The 23242-nt window shown below is 40.6% G+C and overlaps 1 protein-coding gene across 5 annotated transcripts in view; it reads left to right on the forward strand.

The window, feature by feature from the left end:
* HMBOX1 (homeobox containing 1) overlaps nt 1-23242 on the forward strand; it is a 107432-nt gene that overhangs the window by 40983 nt on the left and 43207 nt on the right. For all 5 annotated transcript variants that reach the window (XM_012724881.1, XM_004682428.2, XM_012724882.1 and 2 more), the window contains exon 5: nt 20604-20714. In XM_012724881.1, the coding sequence (XP_012580335.1) occupies nt 20604-20714 (111 nt within the window). The remainder of the gene's footprint in view (nt 1-20603; nt 20715-23242) is intronic.

The following is a 23242-nucleotide window of genomic DNA, read 5'->3' on the forward strand; positions in this document are numbered from 1 at the left end:
TGTAAAATCACTTTTGACTTCAAGAAGAATTTCTCACCCTGGTGCAGTGCTTGCTTGCTTGGGCCAGGCAGAGCCTTCTGAGGCTGAGGCAATCCAGTTGTAAATGGAAGGTTGCTCAGAATATTTTGATATTACAATTACACCAAAAAGGGGGGTCATAAGTTAGCGTGAAATTCTGATTTTTCAGAGCCTTTCTCCTCCACCTGTACGGTGTCTGTTGACAGAGGTTGCATAGCTTGTGTCATATAAGTTTTTGTATGAACATGTACTCTTCATTTATCATACTGGGGTTGTGGGATTACTGGTAAGTATATGCTTAACTTTTTAAGAAACTGACATAGTTTTTTTTAAATGGGTGATTACTTTGAATTCCAGAGAACTGCATAGGAGATTTTGAGTTGCTTTGCATTCCATGCTTGTTATCCATGCTCCTATTGATAAGTTTTTCTTTGTTGTTGTTTTTTTTTAAGTCCCCCACCCCCCATCCCCGCATCCAGAACAGATTCCCTCATCCTCTGCATGGCTGTGCAGGGTGCCCAGGGCCTTTCGGAAATGACATTGCACCCCTTGGAAAGGGCTGGAGAGCAGGATTGTGTGAGAGCCCTTGGGGAACTCCAGGGCCAGGTGGTAGAAGGAGAGGTATTGTCCCCCAGCCTTGAGGACAAGGCTGCAGGCGGGGCTGCTTACCCATAGTGCTCACACCTTCAGTTTGGACAGGCAGCCATCTGTAGTTTCCACAGCCGCGCAGTCCTGCCTTTCTGGCAAGGAGCTTCGTCTGGATCCGTGCGGGCTGAGACAGCCTGTTGGTTCATCTCAGGAACAAACTTTCAGCACTGCTTAGTTGAAGGGAACTGGTCTGTTTGGCCAGAAAGCTTGACTAAACAGCCTTAGGCAAGTCCTGGCTCTTGGGCTTCTTGCCTTTAGATACCTGTGGTGAGTGTCCATTTCCATATGATGCTTCCTGCTCGGTCAGCTAAGTCCAGAAGTTCTTGTGGTAAGTTTAGTCAGTCATTCCAATGCATACATACATTCCAATACATATCTCACTCTAATTTTATTTTGCATTTTCCTAATGACTAGTTCACTATATTTGGCATATTTTCAAATGCTCATTTGCTGTTTATGTATGTTTCTAGGTAATATTTTGGTGAAATCTTCTGCCTGTTTATTTGTGGGGGGGTAATCTTTTGCCTTATTATTGACTACAATAGTTCTATGTAAATTTTTGTCCAAATGATTAACTATGGAGATATAAAGATATCAGTCTAAGTCTTGATCTTTCTTTTCTTTTTTTTTTAAGATTACTTACTCATACAAGAACTGAGGTACAAGCCAGAGGTGCAGGGGGTGAGAGGGTTCACCAGAGACAGAGTGGGGAGCAGAACAGGAAGATGTACTAAAATGCACTTCTAAGGGGAACAGTAGGCAAGGCAGGAGAGGTCTGCTGTGCCATGTGGGTAGCTCCATGGCTGGAGATGGAACTTGTGCTACAGCAGCTGCCAATAGCTTCACAGCTACACATTAACCCCTGTGCCACCAGGAAGACCCTAAATTTTGATCTTTATACTTTATAACAATTTCCTTTTACTGGTACAAAACTGTAGATAATTATCAAGCTATATAATTCATCTTGAAATAAGTAATGGTAGTTCTTCCCTAACTTTTTCAAGATCAGTTTCATTGTTTTAGGTCTGCATTTCTAAGTTTTAGAAGTCAGCTAATCAGGTTCTGCCCAAAAAATCTTATTTTTAGTGGGATTGAGATTGAGTTGTTTATATAGATAATTTAGTAGAGGAATTGATATCTTTTTTTTTTTTTAATTTTTTTTAAAGATGGGGTACAGGCCAGAGGCTCAAGGGCGGTGAGAGGCTTCACCAGAGACAGAGTGGGGAGCAGAACAGGCAGATCAACGAAGTACACTGCTGAGGGGAGCAGCGGGCGGGTCAGGAGAGGTCTGCTGCGCCATGTGGTCACCTCTGGGGCAGGCAGGAATCGAACTCATGCAGAAGTGGCTTTAGCTTCTCAGTGCTGTGCTTTAACCCGCTGCACCACCAGGGAGGGCCGGAATTGATATCTTAATCATATTGAATGTTCCTGTCCGTGAACATAGAATATTGCTCTCTTGTATAGGCCTTACTTCCATGTGTGTAGTTTTCAGTGTACTTCTCTTACACATATTTTCTTAAAATCATCTCTTAACTACTTTATATGTTTGGTAGCATTATGTTTGTACTGCTTTTAATTTCGATTTCTAGTTGCTTGTTTCTTGTTTCTTAGACCAGAGAATTTTGGTATGTGGACCTGTTTTATGATTTTGTGATCTAGCTCCTTTTTTTATTTTCAGTAAATTCTTAAGATTTTCTGCATAGAGTATCATGTTGTTTGTGGGTAGAGATAAATCTGCTTCTTTTATAGTATGTGTGTTTTTTCTCTTCTAGACTTTTTGTACTGACTAGGTTGAAATAGTTAAATATTGAATAAGAAGGTGATAGTGGTCATCCTTACCTTTTTCCCATTTCTAGGGAACAAGCATTCAGTTGACGTTTGCTACAAGTTTTTCATAGAAGCCCTTTATCCAGATGCCCTACAATGGAAGTTCCCTTCTGTTTTCTAGTTTCTGGGAGTTCTTGTCCCTAGTAGATGTACTTGTCAGATGCCTTTTCTGGGCCTGTGGTGATGAAAAGTAAAAAACTATAGTTTTCTTTTGTATGCTTATTAACGAGGTGAATTGTATTGAGTGATTTCAGTTGTTAAACCAACCTTGCACTCTGATTAAAAATTCCATTTTAGTCATACTATATTATCCTTTTTGTGTAGTTTGATGCAGTCTGCTGATATTTTGCTCAGAATTGTTGCAGCTTTGTTCATGAGGGGTATTACTTTGGGTTTGTTTTTTGTTTTTTTTCTGTTTTTGTACTGCCCTACTTTAGTATTTCCATCATAATAATGTGGCATCGGAGAATGAGTAGGAAGTATTCCTTTCTGTTGTATTTCTATAATAGGCTTAGAATTAGTATTATTTCTTCGTTAAGTATCTTTAAGGTTGTGCTTTTATTGGAATTAATATCTTACATTTGATCATGACTTATTATCTAGATCTACATTGTGTCCAATCAGCAGAATGGAATATACAATAGTAGAGATTATTGGGTCCTTAACTATTGTTTCTTGCAGTTCACTGCTGTTCATCTAAAATAGTAGGATTACAAATCACAAAGGAAGCTGGCTGTGTTATGGATATAGCAGTAGCCCTTCTTATATACTCTTGAATACCTGAGTAAAGAGTATAGTTTTCACTCACTAACATATGGGATTTTGCTTCCTGTAATAGATTAAGGCATTTGGATGACCTATTTCTGAATCTCTGCCTAAGCAGATCAGTGAACAACATCTTGGTTTAGAATACATTTTAATGTGCATGCCCAATAGAAGCATTGCCGTAGGTGTGTCATTCATTAGTCTTGATGAGAAGCGAAAAAAGGATTTTTACAGGCATTCCTAATGTGACCTTTATTTAATGTTTTGAGACATTTTAAGACTTACCATATGCTACTTCTCCTTTGACAGTTCTAACCTGGAGATTGTCCTTTGTACTCAAACTCTTCTGTTGCTAATTTTTTTTTGCTGAATATTTTTTATTATCAGTTTATATTTTGCTTTTTCAAGGCCATGAAATGTTGGAGTGTTTTATGTTAAAATAATTACCATATGTAATAATACTTTTTTTAAAATTTCTTTTTAAAGATTTATTTATTTGTGCATACAGAACTGGGGTAACAGGCCAGAGGCTCAGGGGCGGCGAGAGGCCTCACCAGAGACAGAGTGGGGAGCAGAACAGGCAGATCAACAAAGTCCACTGCTGAGGGGAGCAGCGGGCGGGTCAGGAGAGGTCTGCCGCGCCATGGGGTCACCTCCAAGGCAGGCGGGAATCGAACTCATGCGGAAGTGGCTTTAGCTTCTCAGTGCAGTGCTTTAACCCGCTGCGCCACCAGGGAGGGCCTGTAATAATACTTTTAATAATAGTGCTGTCTATTAAAATTTGTTGACTATGCGTTCATAGTTTTTAGCTCACCATATCCTTGTGTTAGATACCTACAGGACAGAAGAAGGCCATCTAAGTGAATTGTAGACAGCCTCTGGCTCTGTTTTTTACTACTTTGCACTTTTTTAGATAAAACTCTGTTTGGGATGTTTTTATTTTTAGCAGTAATTTAACACTTAAGAAGTGCTACATGCTGTGCTAACTGTGCATGGATTTGAGGGGCAGGTGTTAACTTCTTCAGTTACACACTAGAAAACTGAGGCGAGAAGAAACTCAGTCACTTGCCTGTGGTTACAGCACTAATTGCTGCTTGTCTTGTTGCAAACCAGTGTTCTTCCCATAGCAGTGCAGTGCCTGGTGGCAGTAGTGCAGTGGTCCGGCAGGACTTTGCAGGTGGGCTGACTGCGGAAAGAGGGACTTCCTCATTTCTGCTTCTGTGTGACTTTGGGCGTGTTGCTGAATATTCCAAGCCTGTTTCTTCTTTTGAAAAATGAGTAGAATAATGATAATACCCTCCTAATAGGGATCATGAGTAGGATAAGTGAATTAATTTATCTCTAGTTGTATAAATGCCACAGGAGTTTTTCTATTATTATCATTAAGAATTCTGCTTGACAGTCAAGCGGCAGTAATTTTCCATTCACTTCTTTGCAGATTAATTTTTTTACTCGACTATTCCTGAGATTAGATAATGTTAATTGTAATATGTCTAGCCTTGGACCACTTGATAATAAACTTACAAAATGTGTAAATTTACTTTTTATGTTAGGAAATGTGTTCATGTTCGGACTGCAGAAGTCCACAAGGTGTACAGTGCAAAATCTCCCTCCTGTCTCTATCCATCGGCCAGAGTTCATCTTCTTCCCAGAAGAGAGTCGTGATTAATTTCTTTAGAATTACTTTATGCATTTGTAAGCAAATAGGTATATCCATAGGCCTTTCCTCCATTTTTCGCAGCTAGGTGGTTTGCTGTATATTCTGTACCATACTTCTTAAAAACTTGGAAATTGTCCCATATCAGTACATAAAGAATATTATGATGGGCTCGGGGGGAGGGGGAGCTTTTATTTTTGTATTGGTACATAAAATAATGCTGCATCTTGGATGCACCCTTACAGATTTGAAAAAACTGTGCCTGATGAACATCATGCTTACACTGATGTCCAGACCTGTTGTAGTCGTCTGTATTTAACAGCTGTCGTGCTGTATCTACCTTTATTGGTGCTTTCTTGGTTCTTTTATGTTTTGCCAACGCCAACACTGCGGTCTTAAACACCTATCCCGTTATCACGAGTTAAGTTAAAAAATCACGTCATATTTATTGACCATTTATATTTCCTCTGTGAATTGCCTGTTTAATTGTGTTGCCTATTTGTTATATGGTTGCCTTTTTCTGTTTATTTTTATCAAATAAAATTGTGTATTAAGTTGTAAATCATGTTTAAATACATGTACACATTCTGCTGCCTTGATTTTAAGTGCTTCATATCCCATCTTCCAAATAATTCATTTTCAGGGAACTCTGCTCTTCAGCAATTCAGCAATCACTTGAAGCTATGTTTTACTTCTGTCCCATACATAGATAGACATTAACTTGTTTAATAAATTAAATGATTAGGTAAAGCTTTAGGTAAGACTTGTATGATGATGATGATTCTAAAAATTGCACATAAAAGTGCATTTTTGTTTGGGTTTTGACCATATAATTCATCTTTTAGGAAAACTTCTTATAGAAATACTTGGTGTATCTAGAATGACCAATGTAAGGATATGTATTGTATTTATTTTATGATGCCAAAAGTAATCTACATGTCCATCAGTTGGAGACTAGTTAATTTATAAATATGCTCTTTACGTGCCAGTCTTGGACACACCGTGTCACAGGCTCAGCAGTAATGGGTGCTGGCCAGGTTCAGGCGTTACCAGGTGGTTCGCTGTTCTTTGATACTGATCAAATCACAACAGAATTTTACTGTTTTTGATACAACTCTAAAGTTCGTCTGTAAAAATACATTCATAGGAATCAGACTTTTTTTTTTTTAAAGAACAGAAGAAAGAGTTTGAACAGAAAAGCACTGGCAGGCATTAAAGTACCCTCGTTGGGGAGAATCCGTGACAAGGTCATTGTCAGGTTGATCATGAACCTTGTTCACTAATGGGGAAACTTAGCTTATAAATAAAGGAAATACTTCAAAATCTTTAGAAGTGGTGTTTTCTGTTGGTTATCTACTGAAAAATAAAAGTAGGTACTATCACTCCATGAACAGCCAGTAGACCACATCGAAGACAGAATTGTGTGCCTGTATTGCATTACTGTTAGCAGAAAATAGTTAATGTTTCTTTATTGTTTTCATAAGGAAAACTTTCCCTAAGCAGTGAATAAAGCCCAAAAAATAAAGTTACACTGATTTAATTGTATGAGCATTTTAAAGCCTATGTCTGAGAAAATCACTGTTAACAAGATTCAGACTGAAAGACATTCACAGTAATTAGAGCCTAGAATAGGAACCAATGATATATCATAAAAGCTGTTACAATTATTGTGAAAATAACATAACCCAATGATACATTTGGCAAAAAGTATTTGTAACTTAAAGATGATGAAATATAAACATAGAAAAAACACTTGCAGCCTCCGAAAAATAAGAGCAAATAGTGCAGCTAACAGCGTTTTTTGTTTTTGTTATGAGAACATCAGACTTTACAACATTGAAAAATACTTCTGGATAAATAGCAGAATATTTCTCCACTATGACCATCATAATCCAACCAAGCAATGGAATCATAGAATCAAAACTCTCTCTTTAATGACTATAACTAGAACCTTAAGACACAAATTAAATCAAGCAAGATTTGGTCGCTGACATACCCACCTCCATTCTGGAGTGGAAATAGGGTCCACTGAAAGTATCTTAATTATATATGCACTGGTTCATGATCTTTGGCTTCAGGATAGCAATCCTAGGGGGAGAGGCAAGAATACCAAGAATATTAATGTATAGGTACTGTCCAGCACAAAAGCCCCATACCTATTTGTTTGTTCCTCAGTCCCTCATTCCCCCATCTCCTGAAGTGCTAAATTGCATTCTCTCTGTATATACTTACTTACAGAACACTCTCTGGGTATGTCATTAAATGGACTCATATACCAAATTTTTGTGTCATCTTCCTTCACTTAGTGTAATGTTTTCAGTATTCATCCATGTTGTACATTTGTCAGTACTTCATTTCTTTTATAAGCTGAAAGATATTCCATTATATTATCAAATTTTATATGTTTATCAGTTGATGGACATTAAAATTGCTTCCACTATTTGGCTGTTGTGGATAATGCTGCTCATACAGTTGTGTCTACACAAGTTTTGTATAGACAAATTCTCTTGGACAGTATCTAGGAATAGAATTGTGGAGCACATGGCAATTCATTAATATTTTGAGGAACTGAATCACTCTTTTCCATCTTATAAACCTACCACACATGTCGGAGGGTTCCATAGGCTTCGGGTGGGATAGGATTTAAAGTGTCAGTGCTATCAAGCTATCATCAGCCACTGTGTCATGAGTTCGATCCCTTGCCAGGGAGCTGACCCACATGATGAAGCAGAGCTCTCCTGTCTTGCCCACTGCTCCCCTCAGCAGTTTATTTCAGTAGATCCATCTGTTCTGCTCCCCACTCTGGTGAATCCAATCATCCTTTACACCTCTGGACTACACCCCAGTTCTTGTATGCATAAATAAGTAAACCTTAAAAAAAGAGAAAGAGTGAGGGTTACAGTTTATTCACACTTCCACCAACACTTGTTATTCTTCATATTTTTAATTATAGCCATCCTAATGGTTGTGAAGTGGTATCTTGTCCATTTGATTTGTATTTCCTTAGTTACTAATAATGTTGAGTACCATGAGTTCAGTATTAGCAAAACCATATGATTTTAGCCATTTGTATATCTTCTCAGAGAAGTGTCTAGTCAAATACTTTGCCCCTTTTTTGGTTAAATTTCTATATTATTGAACATACTTGAGAGTAAAGTAATTCAGAGTATTCCCATATTATATCACCCACATTTAACAATTACCAGGACTTTCATACATTTCCTGTCATTTTTGTCTGATACATTCTGATACATTTTACTTCCTTTTCTATTAAAACATTGCACTGCCACTTTATTCAAGTTCAGGTGTTTATCATTGAGAATCAACATGTGTATATACCCCATTAAGTTTATCACCTAATTTTTAATTCTTACTATTTGCAAGTGGATAGAAATGAAATTTAATTTTATATGTTAATCTTGTATCCTGCAACCATCCTTAACACATTCGTTTAGATAGTTGTATGTATGTGAACACACATACTCATGTATGTTCAAGTTTTCTGTATACAGCAGGTCCTCAAGTAATGCCATGTCATTTAACATAATTTTGTTATAACATTCATGAGAGAAAAAATCTCCAACTATTACTAAATGACAAGAATTATTTGCGGGCCAACTTTTGCAATACCTCATTTGGTTAAACAACACAGTTTCAAGAACTAATCCATGGCATTATGGAAGGGTTTACTGTACAATGTCATGTCATCTGCTACTACTTCCTTTCCAATCTGGATGGCTTTTATTTCTTGAGCTGTCTTAGTGTTCTGGCTAGAACCTTCACTGCTGTTAAACATCTAATGCTGTTATTGACCTTAATGTTAAAGCACTCTCTGTCTTTAATCACTAAGCATAATGTCAGCAGTTTTTTGGTAGATACCCATTAATAAGGTAAGGAAATTCATTTCTATACCTAGTAGGTTGAGTGTTTTATATTGTGAAACAGGATTAGATTTTGTCAAATGCTGTCTTTGCGTTTTGAAATTCCATGGGTCTTGTTAGTTATTAATATGGCATTACATTGATTGATTTTTTTTAAAGATTTATTTATTTGTGCATACAGAACTGGGGTACAGGCCAGAGGTGCAGGAGTGGAGAGCGGATTCACCAGAGACAGAGTGGGGGAGCAGAACAGGCAGATGGACAAGGTACACTGCTGAGGGTCAGGAGAGGTCTGCCCCGCCATGTGGTCACCTCCGGGGCAGGCGGGGATCGAACTCATGCGGAAGTGGCTTTAGCTTCTCCGTGCTGTGCTTTAACCCGCTGCACCACCAGGGAGGGCCCCCACATTGATTGATTTTTATAGGTTGACTGGACCTTGCTTTCCTGAGGAAAATCCCACTTGCTCATGATGTCTTTTACATATATTGCTGGATTCAGACAGCTGGTACTTAGCTGAGGATTTTTGTTTCTGCATCCATAAGGGATGTTGATTGTTTTTGTGCCATTTGTTTGTCTGTTTCGGTATCAGTGTACTACTGACTTCAAAGAGAGTTAGGAAATGTTTTCTCCTTTTTACACTTGATAGAATTTACCAGGCAAGCCGTCTGAATTTTCTTGTGGAAAGTTTGACTAATTCAATATACTGACTTACTATGGATCTATTCAGGTTTTTAATTGCTTCTTGAAAAAGGTTCAGTAAATGATTTTAGGAATTTGTTCATCTTGATTATATAATTTGTTGGTACACAGTGATTCAGAGAATTGTAATTCTCTGATTGTCTATAATTCAGTGGGTCAAAGAATTCTAAATTTCTCCAAAGTCAGTAGTAAGGTCCTCTTCCCCCATATTCCTGATTTTAATACTTAAAGAGTATGCTCTTATTTTGCTCATTCAGCCTACCTAACAGCCTACCTAAGTTTCTCAATTTTATTGAGAACCAAATTTTAATCTAGTAGATTTTTTTCTGTTATTTTTTTATTTCCTATTTCAACATATTTCCTCTATATTATTTCCTTTCTTCTGCTTTCCTTGGATTTAAGATTGCTCTTCTATTTCTAATTTTTTTTTTTAAGGTAAGAGCCTAGATTACTGATTGGAGATCTTTTTTCTTTTGTAATAGAAGCATTTGCAGTGATAAATTTCCTTTAAGTACTTCCTTAATTTTATCTTGTGAGATTCTGATATTTTGTTTGTTTAATCATCTCAAAGTGATTTCTAATTGCTCTTATGATTTCTTCTTTGATCCACTGATTGTATAATTTCCATATATATGTGAATTTTCCTTTTTTTTTTTTTTTTTTGGTTTAGTGATTTCTAATTTCATTCTGTTGTGTTGGAGACCATACTTTACTTGATTTTCTTTTAAAATAGAAACGTGTTTAATGGTCTGTCTTGGAGAATGTGCATACTTTTGAGAAGAATTTGTTTTCTGCTGTTGTATAATGGAATGTAACATAGGTGTTTGTTAGGTTTAATTGGTTTATGATGTTGTCCAAGTCTTATGTTTCCATGTAGTTTTCTCTATTATTAAAAATGTTGAAGTCTTCAAGTATCACAATTTTAATTGTCTATTTCTCCCTTCATTTTTGCCTCATGTAATTTTGGGCTCTGTTGTTTGAATCATTTATATAGATATATTTTAAAGATTTATTTATACATACAGAACTGGGGTATAGGCCAGAGGGATGGGGGTGAGAGGATTCACCAGGACAGAGTGGGGACCAGAACAGGCACATGTACTGAAATACCCTGCTGAGGGGAGCAGCGGACGGTCACGAGAGGTCTGCAGTGACCACAGTAGCTTCATAGTGCTATGCTTTAATCCGTTGGACCCTGAATCATGAATGTATATATTTTTTAATAATAAAGTAGCTTATTTTTACATGATGTTGTGCCTTTTTCCATCTCAGTTGTCATCCCCATGGGCTTCCCATCACCAAATCAGCCATGTGCCATCACCACAGTCCAGTGTACTACCCCCACCCCCATTTTTGATCCCATTCCCCACTCCACCCCCGTAAAATGTCTCTGCATATAGTCGTTTATTATTCCTCCCCCCACCCCACCCCGGTCCTTTATGCTCCTGCTGTGAGCGAAACCATCGGCATTTTCCTTTTCTTTCTGGCTTACCTCACTCAGCATGATCCCTTCCAGCTCCATCCATGTTGCTGCAAAAGGCAGGCGTTTATCTTTTTTGACTGCTGAGTAATCTGCCATGGTGTATCTGACAGCATCTTTTTTTTTTTTTTTAAAGATTTATTTATTTGTGCATATAGAACTGGGGTACAGGCCAGAGGCTCAGGGGCGGTGAGAGGCTTCACTAGAGACAGAGCGGGGAGCAGAACAGGCAGATTGACAAAGTCCACTGCTGAGGGGAGCAGCGGGCGGGTCAGGAGAGGTCTGCCGCGCCCTGGGGTCACCTCCGGGGCAGGCGGGATCGAACTCATGCGGAAGCGGCTTTAGCTTCTCAGTGCTGCGCTGTAACCCGCTGCGCCAGCAGGGAGGGCGTCTGATAGCATCTTTTTAACCCAGCCATCTACTTTTGGGCGTTCGGGCTGTGAATCCTATATGTTTTTAATTATGTTTTCCTGACTACATAGTCCTTGTATTATTACAAAGTATCTTTTTTGTCTCTCCTAGCAAGTGTTGTCTTAAAATCTGATTTGTCTAATTATACAGTTACTTGAGTTTTCATTGGCTATTTTTTGCATATTGTGTTTTTCCATTCTTCAACTTTCAAACAGTTGGAATCTTTGAATTAAAAAAGTATCTGTTATAGACAGCATGTAGTTAACTTATGTTTTTTGTTCCATCCTTCTAATACCTCTTCTTTATTCCATTTAAGTTCAAGTAATTATGCCAAAGTAAGACTTGCATTTACCGCTTTGTCATTTACTATCATGTCCTCTTTTTGTGGTTGAGTTGCTTGATCACATCCTCATTTTGTGTTGTTTTATAGCATACCAGTTTAAATCCCATGTCATTTCTTTTTCTGTATTTTTAAAAAAGATTGATTTATTTATGCACACAGACCTGGGGTACAGGCCAGAGGGGCAGGAGCAGTGAGAGGCTTCACCAGAGACAGAGTGAGGAGCAGAACAGGCCCGCTGACCAAGTCCACTGCCGAGGGGAGCAGCAGGCTGGTCAGGAGAGGTCTGCTGCGCCCTGGGGGGTCACCTCAGGTGTGGGAGGGATCTAACTCCTGCTAAAGTGGCTTTAGCTGCTTAGTGCTATGCTAATAAATATAACCCGCTGCACCACCAGGGAGGGCCCTCTTTTTCTATACTTTTTAAAAATACTTTGTTAGTACTGTCCCTGCTTATTACTCGTAGCATTTTAAATGATAATAATATAGTTTGGATGGACACCAATTGAATTTCAATAGTATAGAAAAACAGTGCTTTTTTTATACCTTAATTCCTTCCCCCTCCTTTGTGCTATTATTGTCATTCAAATTACATATTCACACATTTTATGCCCATCAATTTAGATTTATGAAAATTAGGATAAAAGGAGTCATAAGCAAATGATACTTTTATATTGTAGTTTATATTTACCTGCATTTTACTGAAGCACTTTCTTTCTTTATTATGATAGTGAGAAGAACTGTTCAGTATCTTCCAGACCTACTGGCATCTCATTTTCTCCGTTTTGTTTATCTGACAATGTCGTAATGTCTCCTTCGTTTGGGAAGGATGGTTTTTCTTGGTATAGAGTTCTTGCTGGATTTCCCCTTCCCAGCACTGTCTGTATTTTATCCTTCTATGTTCTGACATCATGGTTTCTGATGCAAAATCAACTGTTGGTTTTATTGGGTACCCTTTGTATGTAATGACTCACTTTTCTTTGCTGCTTTCCAATTTTCTTTGTCTTTGATGATTAGCAGTTTACAACATTTCTAGGTGTGGATCTATTGGTGTGTGAAACTATTGAGGTTATTAGATGTATAGGTTTCTGTTTCATCAGATTTGGGAATTGTGTGGTCATTATTTTTCAGATATTCTTTCTTTCCTGTTTATTTGTCCTCCTGAACTTCCCTTATGTATATGTTGTAAACCTGGTGGTGTTTCTATGTTTTTAAGTTGCTACTTCTGTTTTCTTCTCTCCTTCAAAACAAATCATTGCAGTTGATCTGTCTTGAAGGTTAAGGATTATTTTTACTGCCATTTCACATATTAAGCCCCCATATATGAATTTCCAGTTACTGTATTTTTAAACTGCCAGAGTTGCTACTGGTTTTTTTTATCATAATTCCTGTCTTTTCATCAATATTCTGTTTGGTGGGCAATTTTTCTCAGACTTAATTTAGACAAGTTTTCTTTTGTTGTTTAAATACCTTTAAATATATCTAGTAAGCTTAACATCTGGGTATCTTAAAAGTACTTCTTACAAACTGCTTTTTTATATGTATGTGTCATATATAAGTTTCTTGTTTCTCTGTATGGGTGTGTATGTATTATTTTTTTTTAAACTGGACAATTTAAATGGTATATGAAAACTTTACAGTTCATATCCAACTGCATATCCTAGGTTTATGGTTGATGTTTTGTTTTGTTCAGTGACTTTCCCAAACTAATTCGGTAAAGTCATTATTCTTTGTGGTAAGTTGCACCTGAAGTCTCTTCCTTGTTAGCTTACTGGTGAAGTACTTTGGACAGAGGCTTCCTTTTGTGTCCCGAACCAGTAAGTGCCCCAGCTGTTGCTGAGGAGCTCTGTGTGTAGTGGAGCATGCCTTTGACATCAAAGCAGGCACTTCGTGATTCTGCCATAGCTTTCACTTTCTCTTTACTTCAGACTCAAGGTCACTGATAGTTGTTGTCAGTGACTTTATGGTGGAGAAACTTCTGCTTTCTGACTTTTCAGAGGGCCTTACTATGTTGGTCCTGCTAATATCACTCCAGTTTAGCGGATTTTAAGGGAAAGTCTAGCCCCCATTTTTTTCCTGTTGAGTTGCCCACAAAGAATAAATATATGCAACACACATAGGAACATTTGAAGAAGAGGAAATACAGCGCCAGTAAACCTCTTCCAATAAAAACTGCTTGATGAAGTCTCCCCAACCAAGAGTTAATTTGGAAATACAGGTTTTAGGCATTCACAAGAAAGGAGTCAGGAAGGCTCTTTCAAGGAGCTTGTAAATATTCTCCATCTTGGTTTGAGCAGTGGTCACATCCGTGTATGCAAATATCAAAACTTGCTGACCTGTACTCACTTAAGAGTAATGCACTTCTCTTTATATATAGTATTCCTCAATTAAAACAGCTGCAATACAGAGCTTAGGAATGGGAAACAGTATTGTACATCTAGAATTATGAGTAAATAGCTTTTCAGAATGATGAATCAAGAAGAGGATATGAATTTTGACTATGCAAATAAATCTTCCAAATATCAGGGTAAGGCAGGAAGAGAGATGGGGCTAAATAGGTACATATGTATATTAGTATGTATGTTAGTTGTCTACATACAAAATTGTATCAGACTGCAGCAACTTGAAATCTGAATCTTTATGGTCTCACTCAATTTCTGTGGGTTAGGAATCCATATTATGACAAGTTATTCTAGTTCAGGGTGTCTTGAGTTGGTTCTGGTGGTCATGAGATTGAAATCAGGCCAAAAGACTTGTTTCCATGGTGCCTCACATGTTTCCTGGCTGAGTGGGCATGGAGGTCAGCTCCCCTCAGAACCAGCTGCCTGAGACATAGGGCAAGGTAGAAGCCATAGTACCGTCATGAAATAGTCTCTGAAACTATAAACTATGTTCTGAACTTCAGCTGTCTCCTGTTGCTTGCACAGACCAATCCTCAGGCATTGTTGGTGGGGATTACATGACCATCGTTAAGGGCCTCCTGGTGGCCCAAGGAGTAAAGTCTCAGCACTATGAAGCACAAGTTCGATGCCCAGCCAGGAAGCTAGAGCACATGAGGCCACAGACCTCTCCTGACCCACCACGGCCCCCCTCAACAGTCGGTCATTCTGCCTGTTCTGTTTCCCACTCTGTCTCTGGTGAATCCTGTCACCCCTCCTCACAACTGCTCCATCCCCTGTATCCCAGCCCTTACCTGCATAAAAACAACAGCAGCTACCAGGAGGGTCACTAGGCGCTGTTTTGGGAACTAGTAAGCTGCAAATTTCTATTCTGTGAACCAGGAACCACTAGATGCTGCCCACAAATTAGGAAATAATGTTACTGTGCTGTCATTTCCATTTGCATTGCCGCAGTCTTTCAGGCATCCCATCTTCTTTTCAGGAGCATTTACTGACTTTAAGTAGATTTGTACATCTCACCCTAGTTTTATTTCTTTCTAATTTTCTTGTGGGCCCTCCCTTGTGGCGTAGCAGGGTGGAACACAGCACTGTGTATGAAGCTGTCTGCAGCTACTGCAGCACGATTGTGATCCCCAGCCCGGAGCTGACCCACACGGCCCAGCAGACCTCTCTGATCCGCCCCCTGGTCCCCACTCTGTCTCTGGTGAACCCTCTCACCCCCCAACCCTCTGGCTTACTTCTATACACATAAATAAATAAGTCTTTAGGAAAAATAAAATAAAATTTTCTTGTATTGAGATCAAATTCAATGTTTGTACCTTTTAGGTTTCTTTTTATAGTAGGATCTCATTTAGTAATTTTTCTCTCCTATTTCTGCATGTGCTTGGAGTGACTGTAGTCAGTATAATTATTTCTTTTTTATATAAATTTGGTGTCGTTATTTGTAAGTGATAGTAATTTGGGTTGGATTTTTAAAAATTAGCTTTCTACTTTCTTTTATAGCTTTCATCCGAATAACTGCACTCATGTACTATATGTTCACAAAATGAAAGACATTCTTAAGTTTTATGATTTTGAGCAATGTTGAGAATTTAGGGAAACATTCTTGTCACCATTAGAGTATAAAACTGTGAACAAACTGATAGCGTCTGTCGCAAATTGCAGTACTGCTCAGAAGCTGCAGGTCAGAAATTTCATTCCTGTCAGTGGACTCTACAGTAGTTATTCACATAAACAGACACATGTGTATTCATTCCCTCCTAATATGTCACAGGAAAGCATTAGAAATAACTGACATGTCCCTTAGGTAGGTAAATATTTCAATGGAATATGGTATATTTTGGTATAGATACCATGCAAGGTTTATATTACACAAGAAAGTTCTAACACCTGATGTAAGAAACATTGATTTGCTTATTACTTTAGAATAACTCCCAGTGTGTGTTTAGAAAACTGGATATAGAAGTAGGCATGGTGATGTATTACAGGCGTAGGAAGATTCATAGGAGGAATCGTACCAGTGAAGCTGACATGTCTACAGTAGGCAATAAGAAAAGAGTTGGGGATGAAAGGATTTTTTTCTCTGCATGTTTGTGAATTGTTTATATGGAGAGTGATGTATGTGTTTTAATTTTTTTTTTCCATGTCACTCTGGTTCCGCTATGCAAGGTGAAAGAAAGGTAGAGGCTCCTGCAGTTCACAAGCAGAAAATTGCTCAAAACACCTACCTAGCTTCACCACATGAGCTCAGATGACCTCATTAGACAGGATCTGACCACGCCAATTTTGTACTTCGTGGATCATAGATGACTTCAGTTATCCAGGCAAAAGAGGGTGAGATTACAAACTGTGGGAATGAAGGTTAGAAAGAACAGGACAGAAATTTTATGGAAAGAGGTAGTTGGATTCAGTGAACACGTGAAAGCGTAGGAAAGAAGATAGAACTGCGAGGGGGCCACAGGACAAGGACCGGGCTTCAGGGAGGGGAGAATGGCCTCACTTTCACTATGGTGAGCTGACCAGTGGGCATTCTCACGGGGCTGTCTAGCAGGTGGTTTGAAGGAACAGTTTGCTGCCCTGGGAATCACCATGTAGGTGCTGTTTTCAGTCAGGAGTCCTGGTAATTGAGACGAGCAGAGGCAGAGCGTCTAGAGAGGAGGCTTCAGTTGGAACCCAGGGCACGAACTTGCAAGGAGCTGCCAGCACTCTCTGAAGCTACTGGCAGTGCAGCGCGGGAGGGTTATGGCCTGTGTTTCGGGGGCGAGAGGATGTGCTGGTCAGTGGTGTCCCTTCCGGGGGACACAACAGATTGTAGCATTAGGAACTTTGACAAAAATGGGTTGTGGTGGAGAGCCCTCTAGTGGAAGGGAGCCTGCTCTTTGTCAAGGAGCCTGAACAGCCGGTGCTCGCCGACGCTCAGAGAAGAATGTGAATATCCCTGGCAGAAAGCTTTCTGAGCCTTTGGGTACAGTGTGGTTGCTTGCTGACAGGGAGGAATCAGAGGTTTGTTTCAGTCCGTTTATGAAGGTTATCTGTAATTTTTTCCTTCTACCGCATGAAAGAAAGATACAGACGAGATTTGGAGGAGCCAGAGTTTATGGAGAATGACTTTCCCATGCATTGGGAAGAACTGGCACCTCGGAAGACCCGCTCCCGACAGGGCACTGATTGGCGGTAGAGGCGCTTGGGCACTGGGCGCCTGCTCTGCCCGACCGCAGCCTGACAGCAGCAGCCCATCAGCAGGCTGGTAATTGCGAAAAGCATAATAAAAGGAGTCGCTCTCTGTGTTTGGCAGTGCCTCATCTGGAAACCACCTGCTTTACTACTTTGTTTTCTGTGTGAACTGTATGCAAACTGAGATCAAACCCATAAGGAAGATTGGACTCTGCTTGTTTCCTCCTCACAAAAAAGACTGAATTGGAGGATATTCTTTATTAACTTTTCTCCTTTTATTTTCTTTAATTAGTGGTTCCAGCGGAGCATTACATAAAATATATGTGAACATTGCTTACCTCAAAGAGCGGGTTGGGAGAGAGAATGCTCTCATTGACCATGTACCTCTCTGTTGTTTGACTTAATTACAGTGCTTATAAGACAGCCCATAAAGGATGGGTATTTATGGGGGAAGACTAAAAATAAGATAAATGAATACACGTTTGTAGAAAGAATATAGAGTAAACTGTGTAGGAAGAGTCTGCTTTCTGAATCTGACTTCACAAAAAAGAACAGACTTAAAGATACACGTGTTCATATAACTGTGCTTTCTCATCTGTACATGGTATCTTTCCACATTGACACACATTCATTTGCTTTGCTTTTTAAAACATTCATGATTTTGAAAACTTTTTGAGAAAAAAAAACTGTTGCAATGTAACAAACACAAAACAGTACCCAGCATAGTGGCTTTTACAGAGTGAAGACACACATGTGACCATGTAGCTGGATCAAGATGGAGAACTGTGTTTTCACCCCGTAAGCCTTTTCATAGTACCCCCCGGCAGTCAGCCTCGCGCTAACCAGAGAAGCCTCTATTCTGATGGCCCCTGGCAGAGAGGAGCTGTGCCTGTTACTTTTACTTCATGTAAATGGAGTGACATAGGCGTGTGTGACCGTGTGTGTGTCTGACTTTTACTGACCAACATTACTCTGTTGCTGCGTGGTGCCTGTCACAGCCGTTAGCCCATTTCTGTGGGGTACAGGTCTGCGTGGCGTGCTTAGGCACCCCTGTCCGTTTCCTCTTGTTGCTGGGTTGTATCTCCTGTCAGCGGTTTTAAATTGGGGTCTCCCAGGGCCAGTAACGCCACCTTGCGCAGGTCCTGTGCACGTAGTTGTGTGGTGTGCGCGCAACCGCGGGCTGGCCTCCTGGGGAGAACCTGCGGGTGGCAGGGCCGCGTGTGCCAGCGAGGGGCCTGCTGTGGTTTCCCGGCGTGGCCCTGCGTGGCCGAGCCCTTCCAGTCTTGGTGCCGGCGGCTCTCTGTCTGGGCTCTGTGCTGGTTGCTTGTCTTTGAAGACTGTGCCAGAACACTGATGTTACAGGTCTCCCTAGTGTCTTACTATGCAGATAGGCGGTAATTAGTCTCCTGCAGGGGCTTTGCCCTCCGCTGCCGCTACGGCCCAGCCGAACCTGGAACTGTTAATGCCTGCTGAGCTCTGTGGCTTCTTCTCTGTGTGATCTGGCCATGTCGGAGAAAACTAATACTGAAGTAATAGAACCAATATATTCTTTTTTTTTCTTTTAGATAAAATTTTATTAGGATTTTTTGGGAGGGAGCATAGAACTGGGATATTGGCCAGAGACAGAGTGGGGAGCAGAACAGGTGGAATTACTGAAATCCACTGCTGACGGGAACAGCTGGGAGACAGGAGAGAGCTGCTGCATCCTGTGGGTCACTCCCTGGCCGGGGATTGAACTGAGGCTATACAGTGATCAGCTACCCCAACCCAGGCCACCAGGGAGGCCATATTCCTTTTTTTCTTAACAGGTTGCCTCAAATTCTCTCTTGTTTTGAATGGTATAGTACAAATATGAATCACTGTGTTGATATGAAAATAGATTCTGATCCCATGGTAAATAGTTATTTTCTTCACTCTTGTTTAAAAGTAGAGTTAAAAAATAGCATAATGTCAGAAGCTAGACTTCTGTAGCAGGTATTGCTAAACAGACAATTTAATTATCCGAATAATTTGCATTCTTTTAGAACAAGCAGCCAGTGCTAACTGCCAGCACCTGCGTGCATAGGCCTCAGCCCATCGGAAACTGCTGCGTGAATTATTTCAGAATGTAATCGCTTAGGGTTGGGAAAATTTTGAATTTCATCCTTTTAGAAGTAAAAGGTTTTCCAGTCAGAATCTTGCTTCACAGCCCAATTACCTTTCTTTCAATACGCCCTTCTCCATTTCCTTCACTTTTCTTTTAACATAACATAGGTTTTTAAAGTGTAGGGAGCTCTAGCAGTTCAGTTTCATGGGTTGAATGTGGCCCCTCGCCTCCCACCCCTCATGTTGGGGTGCAGTTATGAACCCGTCCCAGTGGGTGTGCTTCACACAGGTCGGCGCGGCGCAGGTGGCGTCCTGGCCCGTTACTGTGAGTCACTCCTGAGGAGAGTCTCAGTGCTTCCCTGCTCTGGTGGCCAAGTGGCCTTTTGGGAAGCGCCACATGGAGGGTGCACAGGCAGTTTCATCATTCTTACTGCCTTTGCTTTTGCTAATTGTATGTTGAACTGTCAAAAAGCTAGAATGACCGAAAGGAGCATGTGATTCTAGTTTTAGACCTGCTTTTTCACTTGTCCATGCTGTGGTTCTTCACTTTGCTCATTAATTGGTATCAAGAACTTCTGACTGATAGTTGAAAACCACTGCTTTATACTTCTGTGCAGCTTTTTGATAGGTATGTGTTGGGAAAACATCTATCTTGAAATTTCTTGAAGTCATATTGCAGCATAACTCTAAAAGTCTTTCAGGTGTCTGTACTAATGGTGATGAATCCAAAAATGCCTAAGTGAATTAACAAATAATCCAGAGACCTTATTGGAGTATTCTCAGTGACCTCTCCCAAATCTCTGAGTCAGTGTCAATAGTAAGTAGCAAAATATATTGGGTTGATTGTTTCTCTTTGAATATTTGTTAGACTTCCAGTATTCTAAGCCATCGGCAGGATGGAGGTGTGGTGGGGAAGCGCAAATTTAATCAAATTCTGATAATTAACGATTACTTTGAAATTTCTTCGTTTATCTCACATTCCTGGACCTGGTTTAGAGGTTAATCTTAGAGACACTCCCCCCCCAGTCAAGTCTTGGTTGAGAGGAACCCGCCAATGCAGTCAGTCTTGACAAAGAAGCCTGAAACAAAGAGTTTGCTCAAGTTGCAGATCCCTTACAGAGGAATACAGAATAGAGCACCCTGTTCCCTAGAACCAGGAAGAACACTCATTAGCCTCCCTATGATTTCGGCACCCCCAACAATTACATCTCTTTCCACATAGGTATCAGCCAGAGCCGGATCTCTCACTGGCTGTTGCAGCAGGGATCAGACCTCAGTGAACAGAAGAAAAGGGCATTTTATCGATGGTATCAGCTTGAGAAGACAAACCCGGGTAAGTCTCATTGCCTTTTTTTAATTGCGTCTGAAACAATACAGATGTAGTTAATAGCGGATTGAATCCATGTGTTGACCTCCTGTTTCATACTTGATTCCTAGAGAACACTCTTGGCTCTAAAACATAAGCCCTGGTAGTGATATTTTCAGTTTAGTGTCTACTATCCACCAGTCACGTTCACCCCTTCCTCCGAGGTGCTCTCTTTCCAGGTGTGTGATCAGAAGAAAGCTTGCAGGTCAGACTGGTTTTCCTGTCCTCAGTTTCAGGCATGCACGTAAGACTCCACAGCCAGTCTTTTTGGTAAATCTTATTTTTAAAGTTAATATTTCTGACTTAGTTCATGCTGTACCATATCCAGTGATCTCTGCTAACGATTTTGTTTCTGAACTGTTTACCTGAGTGATGAATGTGTTTGGGGGCTTTAGGGTCTAGCTACTCTGATAACTTCCATGAGCAGCAGTTGGTTGGAGGTAGGATGAAAACTTAAGGGAAAAATCAGAAACCTCTGTGACTAGACCCGCCAGGAGCAGGCAAGGTCTGCTGCAGACTGCCTGCAGCAAGGGGCCACAGGTGCCATGTGACCCTGTGTGGCAGCTGTCTCTGTCTAGCTGTTGTGCCAGCTGGGGCCATGAGCCTGGCCTCAGGTTGAACTTCTAGAATACTACAGCCCGCGCGCCTATGCTGACAGGCGAAGGCATTCGTTGAAATACTGCATGCTAGAGACGCTTGCCTAATAGTATCATTGCACAAGAGGTGGAAATAAAAATGCTATAGAGATATATTTTTGATGTGGGGTGGGGGAGCAAGTTTTTTTTCATGGGTCTTAGTCTAAACAGGACAAAACAACAGAGCAGCTCAACCGCCATGAAATGATCGTTTTTATCTACTCTGCCTCTCAGTTTCTATTTTGAAATGTTTATGACATACAGAAAAGTTGAAAGACCAGCACGATGAACCCTGTTGACTGTCTTATTAGAAGCATTACTAGCATTTTGCTTAATCTATAGAAAATAAGTGACTAAAAGTACAAAGTTACATATGCTAGTATTGATTAGCTTACTCCTTTGTAGCTCCTGTATTTCCTGTGAACCGGAAGTTAAGACAGAAGCAACTAGACTCAGGTTAGACATTTTTGGCAAGATACTTAGAGATCACCCAAGGAAGCCAGTCTAGAATTGACATGGAGACCAGGAGATGCGTGGGTGTGTGGTACGGTCTGCTTCAGTAAAAGGGGGTGTGAGTGGGTTTTCACTATCCAGTTTTTTTCATGGATCTTAATCTCAGTCTTAATAGAACAAAACACTTACTGTTTTATTGCGGCTCTGTGTTTGAAAATTTTCTTAATGAAACACTGGGGCAATGTGAATTGTTACTAATGTTCATCTCATACAATCGCATCATAAAGCACCTAGACGGCACATGCTAAGTCGATCATTTGTTAAAGTATCTTTGCAGTTTGTAACTAATCTATAAGGCATCACTTAGCCACTGACGGGTATCCTTCCCCGTGCCCTCAGCATCACGGGGGGCGTTTGCCTAAGTAGAAACCCCTTTGGGGACTGCAGTGCCCAAGCCTGCATCTAGCACTGCTTCCCCGCCTGTTGGCGTCCCGTGAAGAAGGCCAGTTTCGGATACACTCCTGGGGATAGCTAGAGACGTAAGCAGACTTCTCCAGACACGGCTCTCTGGCTGCCTTCAGCTGAACGGCTTGCGGCAGCACCGTGCAGTACAAATGCCGTGACGGTGACAGGTGTGAGTTTTAATTTTCTAGTAACCATACTTTTCAGAAAATGGAAAGAAATAGCTAAAATTATTTTACTGCTCTATTCAGTAAATATCACTCCGTGATTTAATCAGTGTGCCTTGCATTTGTCTTTCCTTCTCTTCTGATACCGAGCAAGTACCTTTTCCCCTGCTCATGGCAGCATGCAGCTGCGGGCTGTCATGGAACAACACTCTTTCAGAGACGGCGCTGAAGCAACACTTCGAGCTCGGCGCTTGGCAGTCTTCCCAAAAGGCATCACCTCTCCATGATTCACAGCTCAGATCAGATGGAGAAGAACACAAAATTGGTGTGCTCCCGCTTAATAGAACTGCTTAGGCTGGTGATCAGGGGCCAGGGGGGTGAACAGGGGCTTTTGCCCACAGATTTAATAAACTTCGGTCGCAGCTAACAGTTGGCTATCAGGGCGAGGGTTGTCAGGATATTCCAGCACGTCTGCGACAGAGCAGTGACACATTTGGGGCTAAATACTAGCCCTGCGTGCGGCAGTTTTGCTTCCATTAAATAAGGGATTTTCACCTTTTGGATTTGACACACAGCAGTGCCTGCCAGATCATCGCCTCACAGCCAGTGAGGCTAAATCCCCACCCTGGACTTCAGGGCCGAGGCCAGGCCTAGGCGGCCACTGGGTTCCCAGGAAAAGGAATTCGGCCTGGGGCCAGCAGCATCACTGCAGCTGAAGTGATAAGGATGCCCACTTCAGTGCCCCACGCCACCCTCGGGGTGACAGAGTGTTCTCCCA

This window comes from Condylura cristata, unplaced genomic scaffold, assembly GCF_000260355.1.
Source record: "Condylura cristata isolate star-nosed mole 26May11 unplaced genomic scaffold, ConCri1.0 scaffold00014, whole genome shotgun sequence".
NCBI classification, from domain to species: domain Eukaryota; kingdom Metazoa; phylum Chordata; class Mammalia; order Eulipotyphla; family Talpidae; genus Condylura; species Condylura cristata.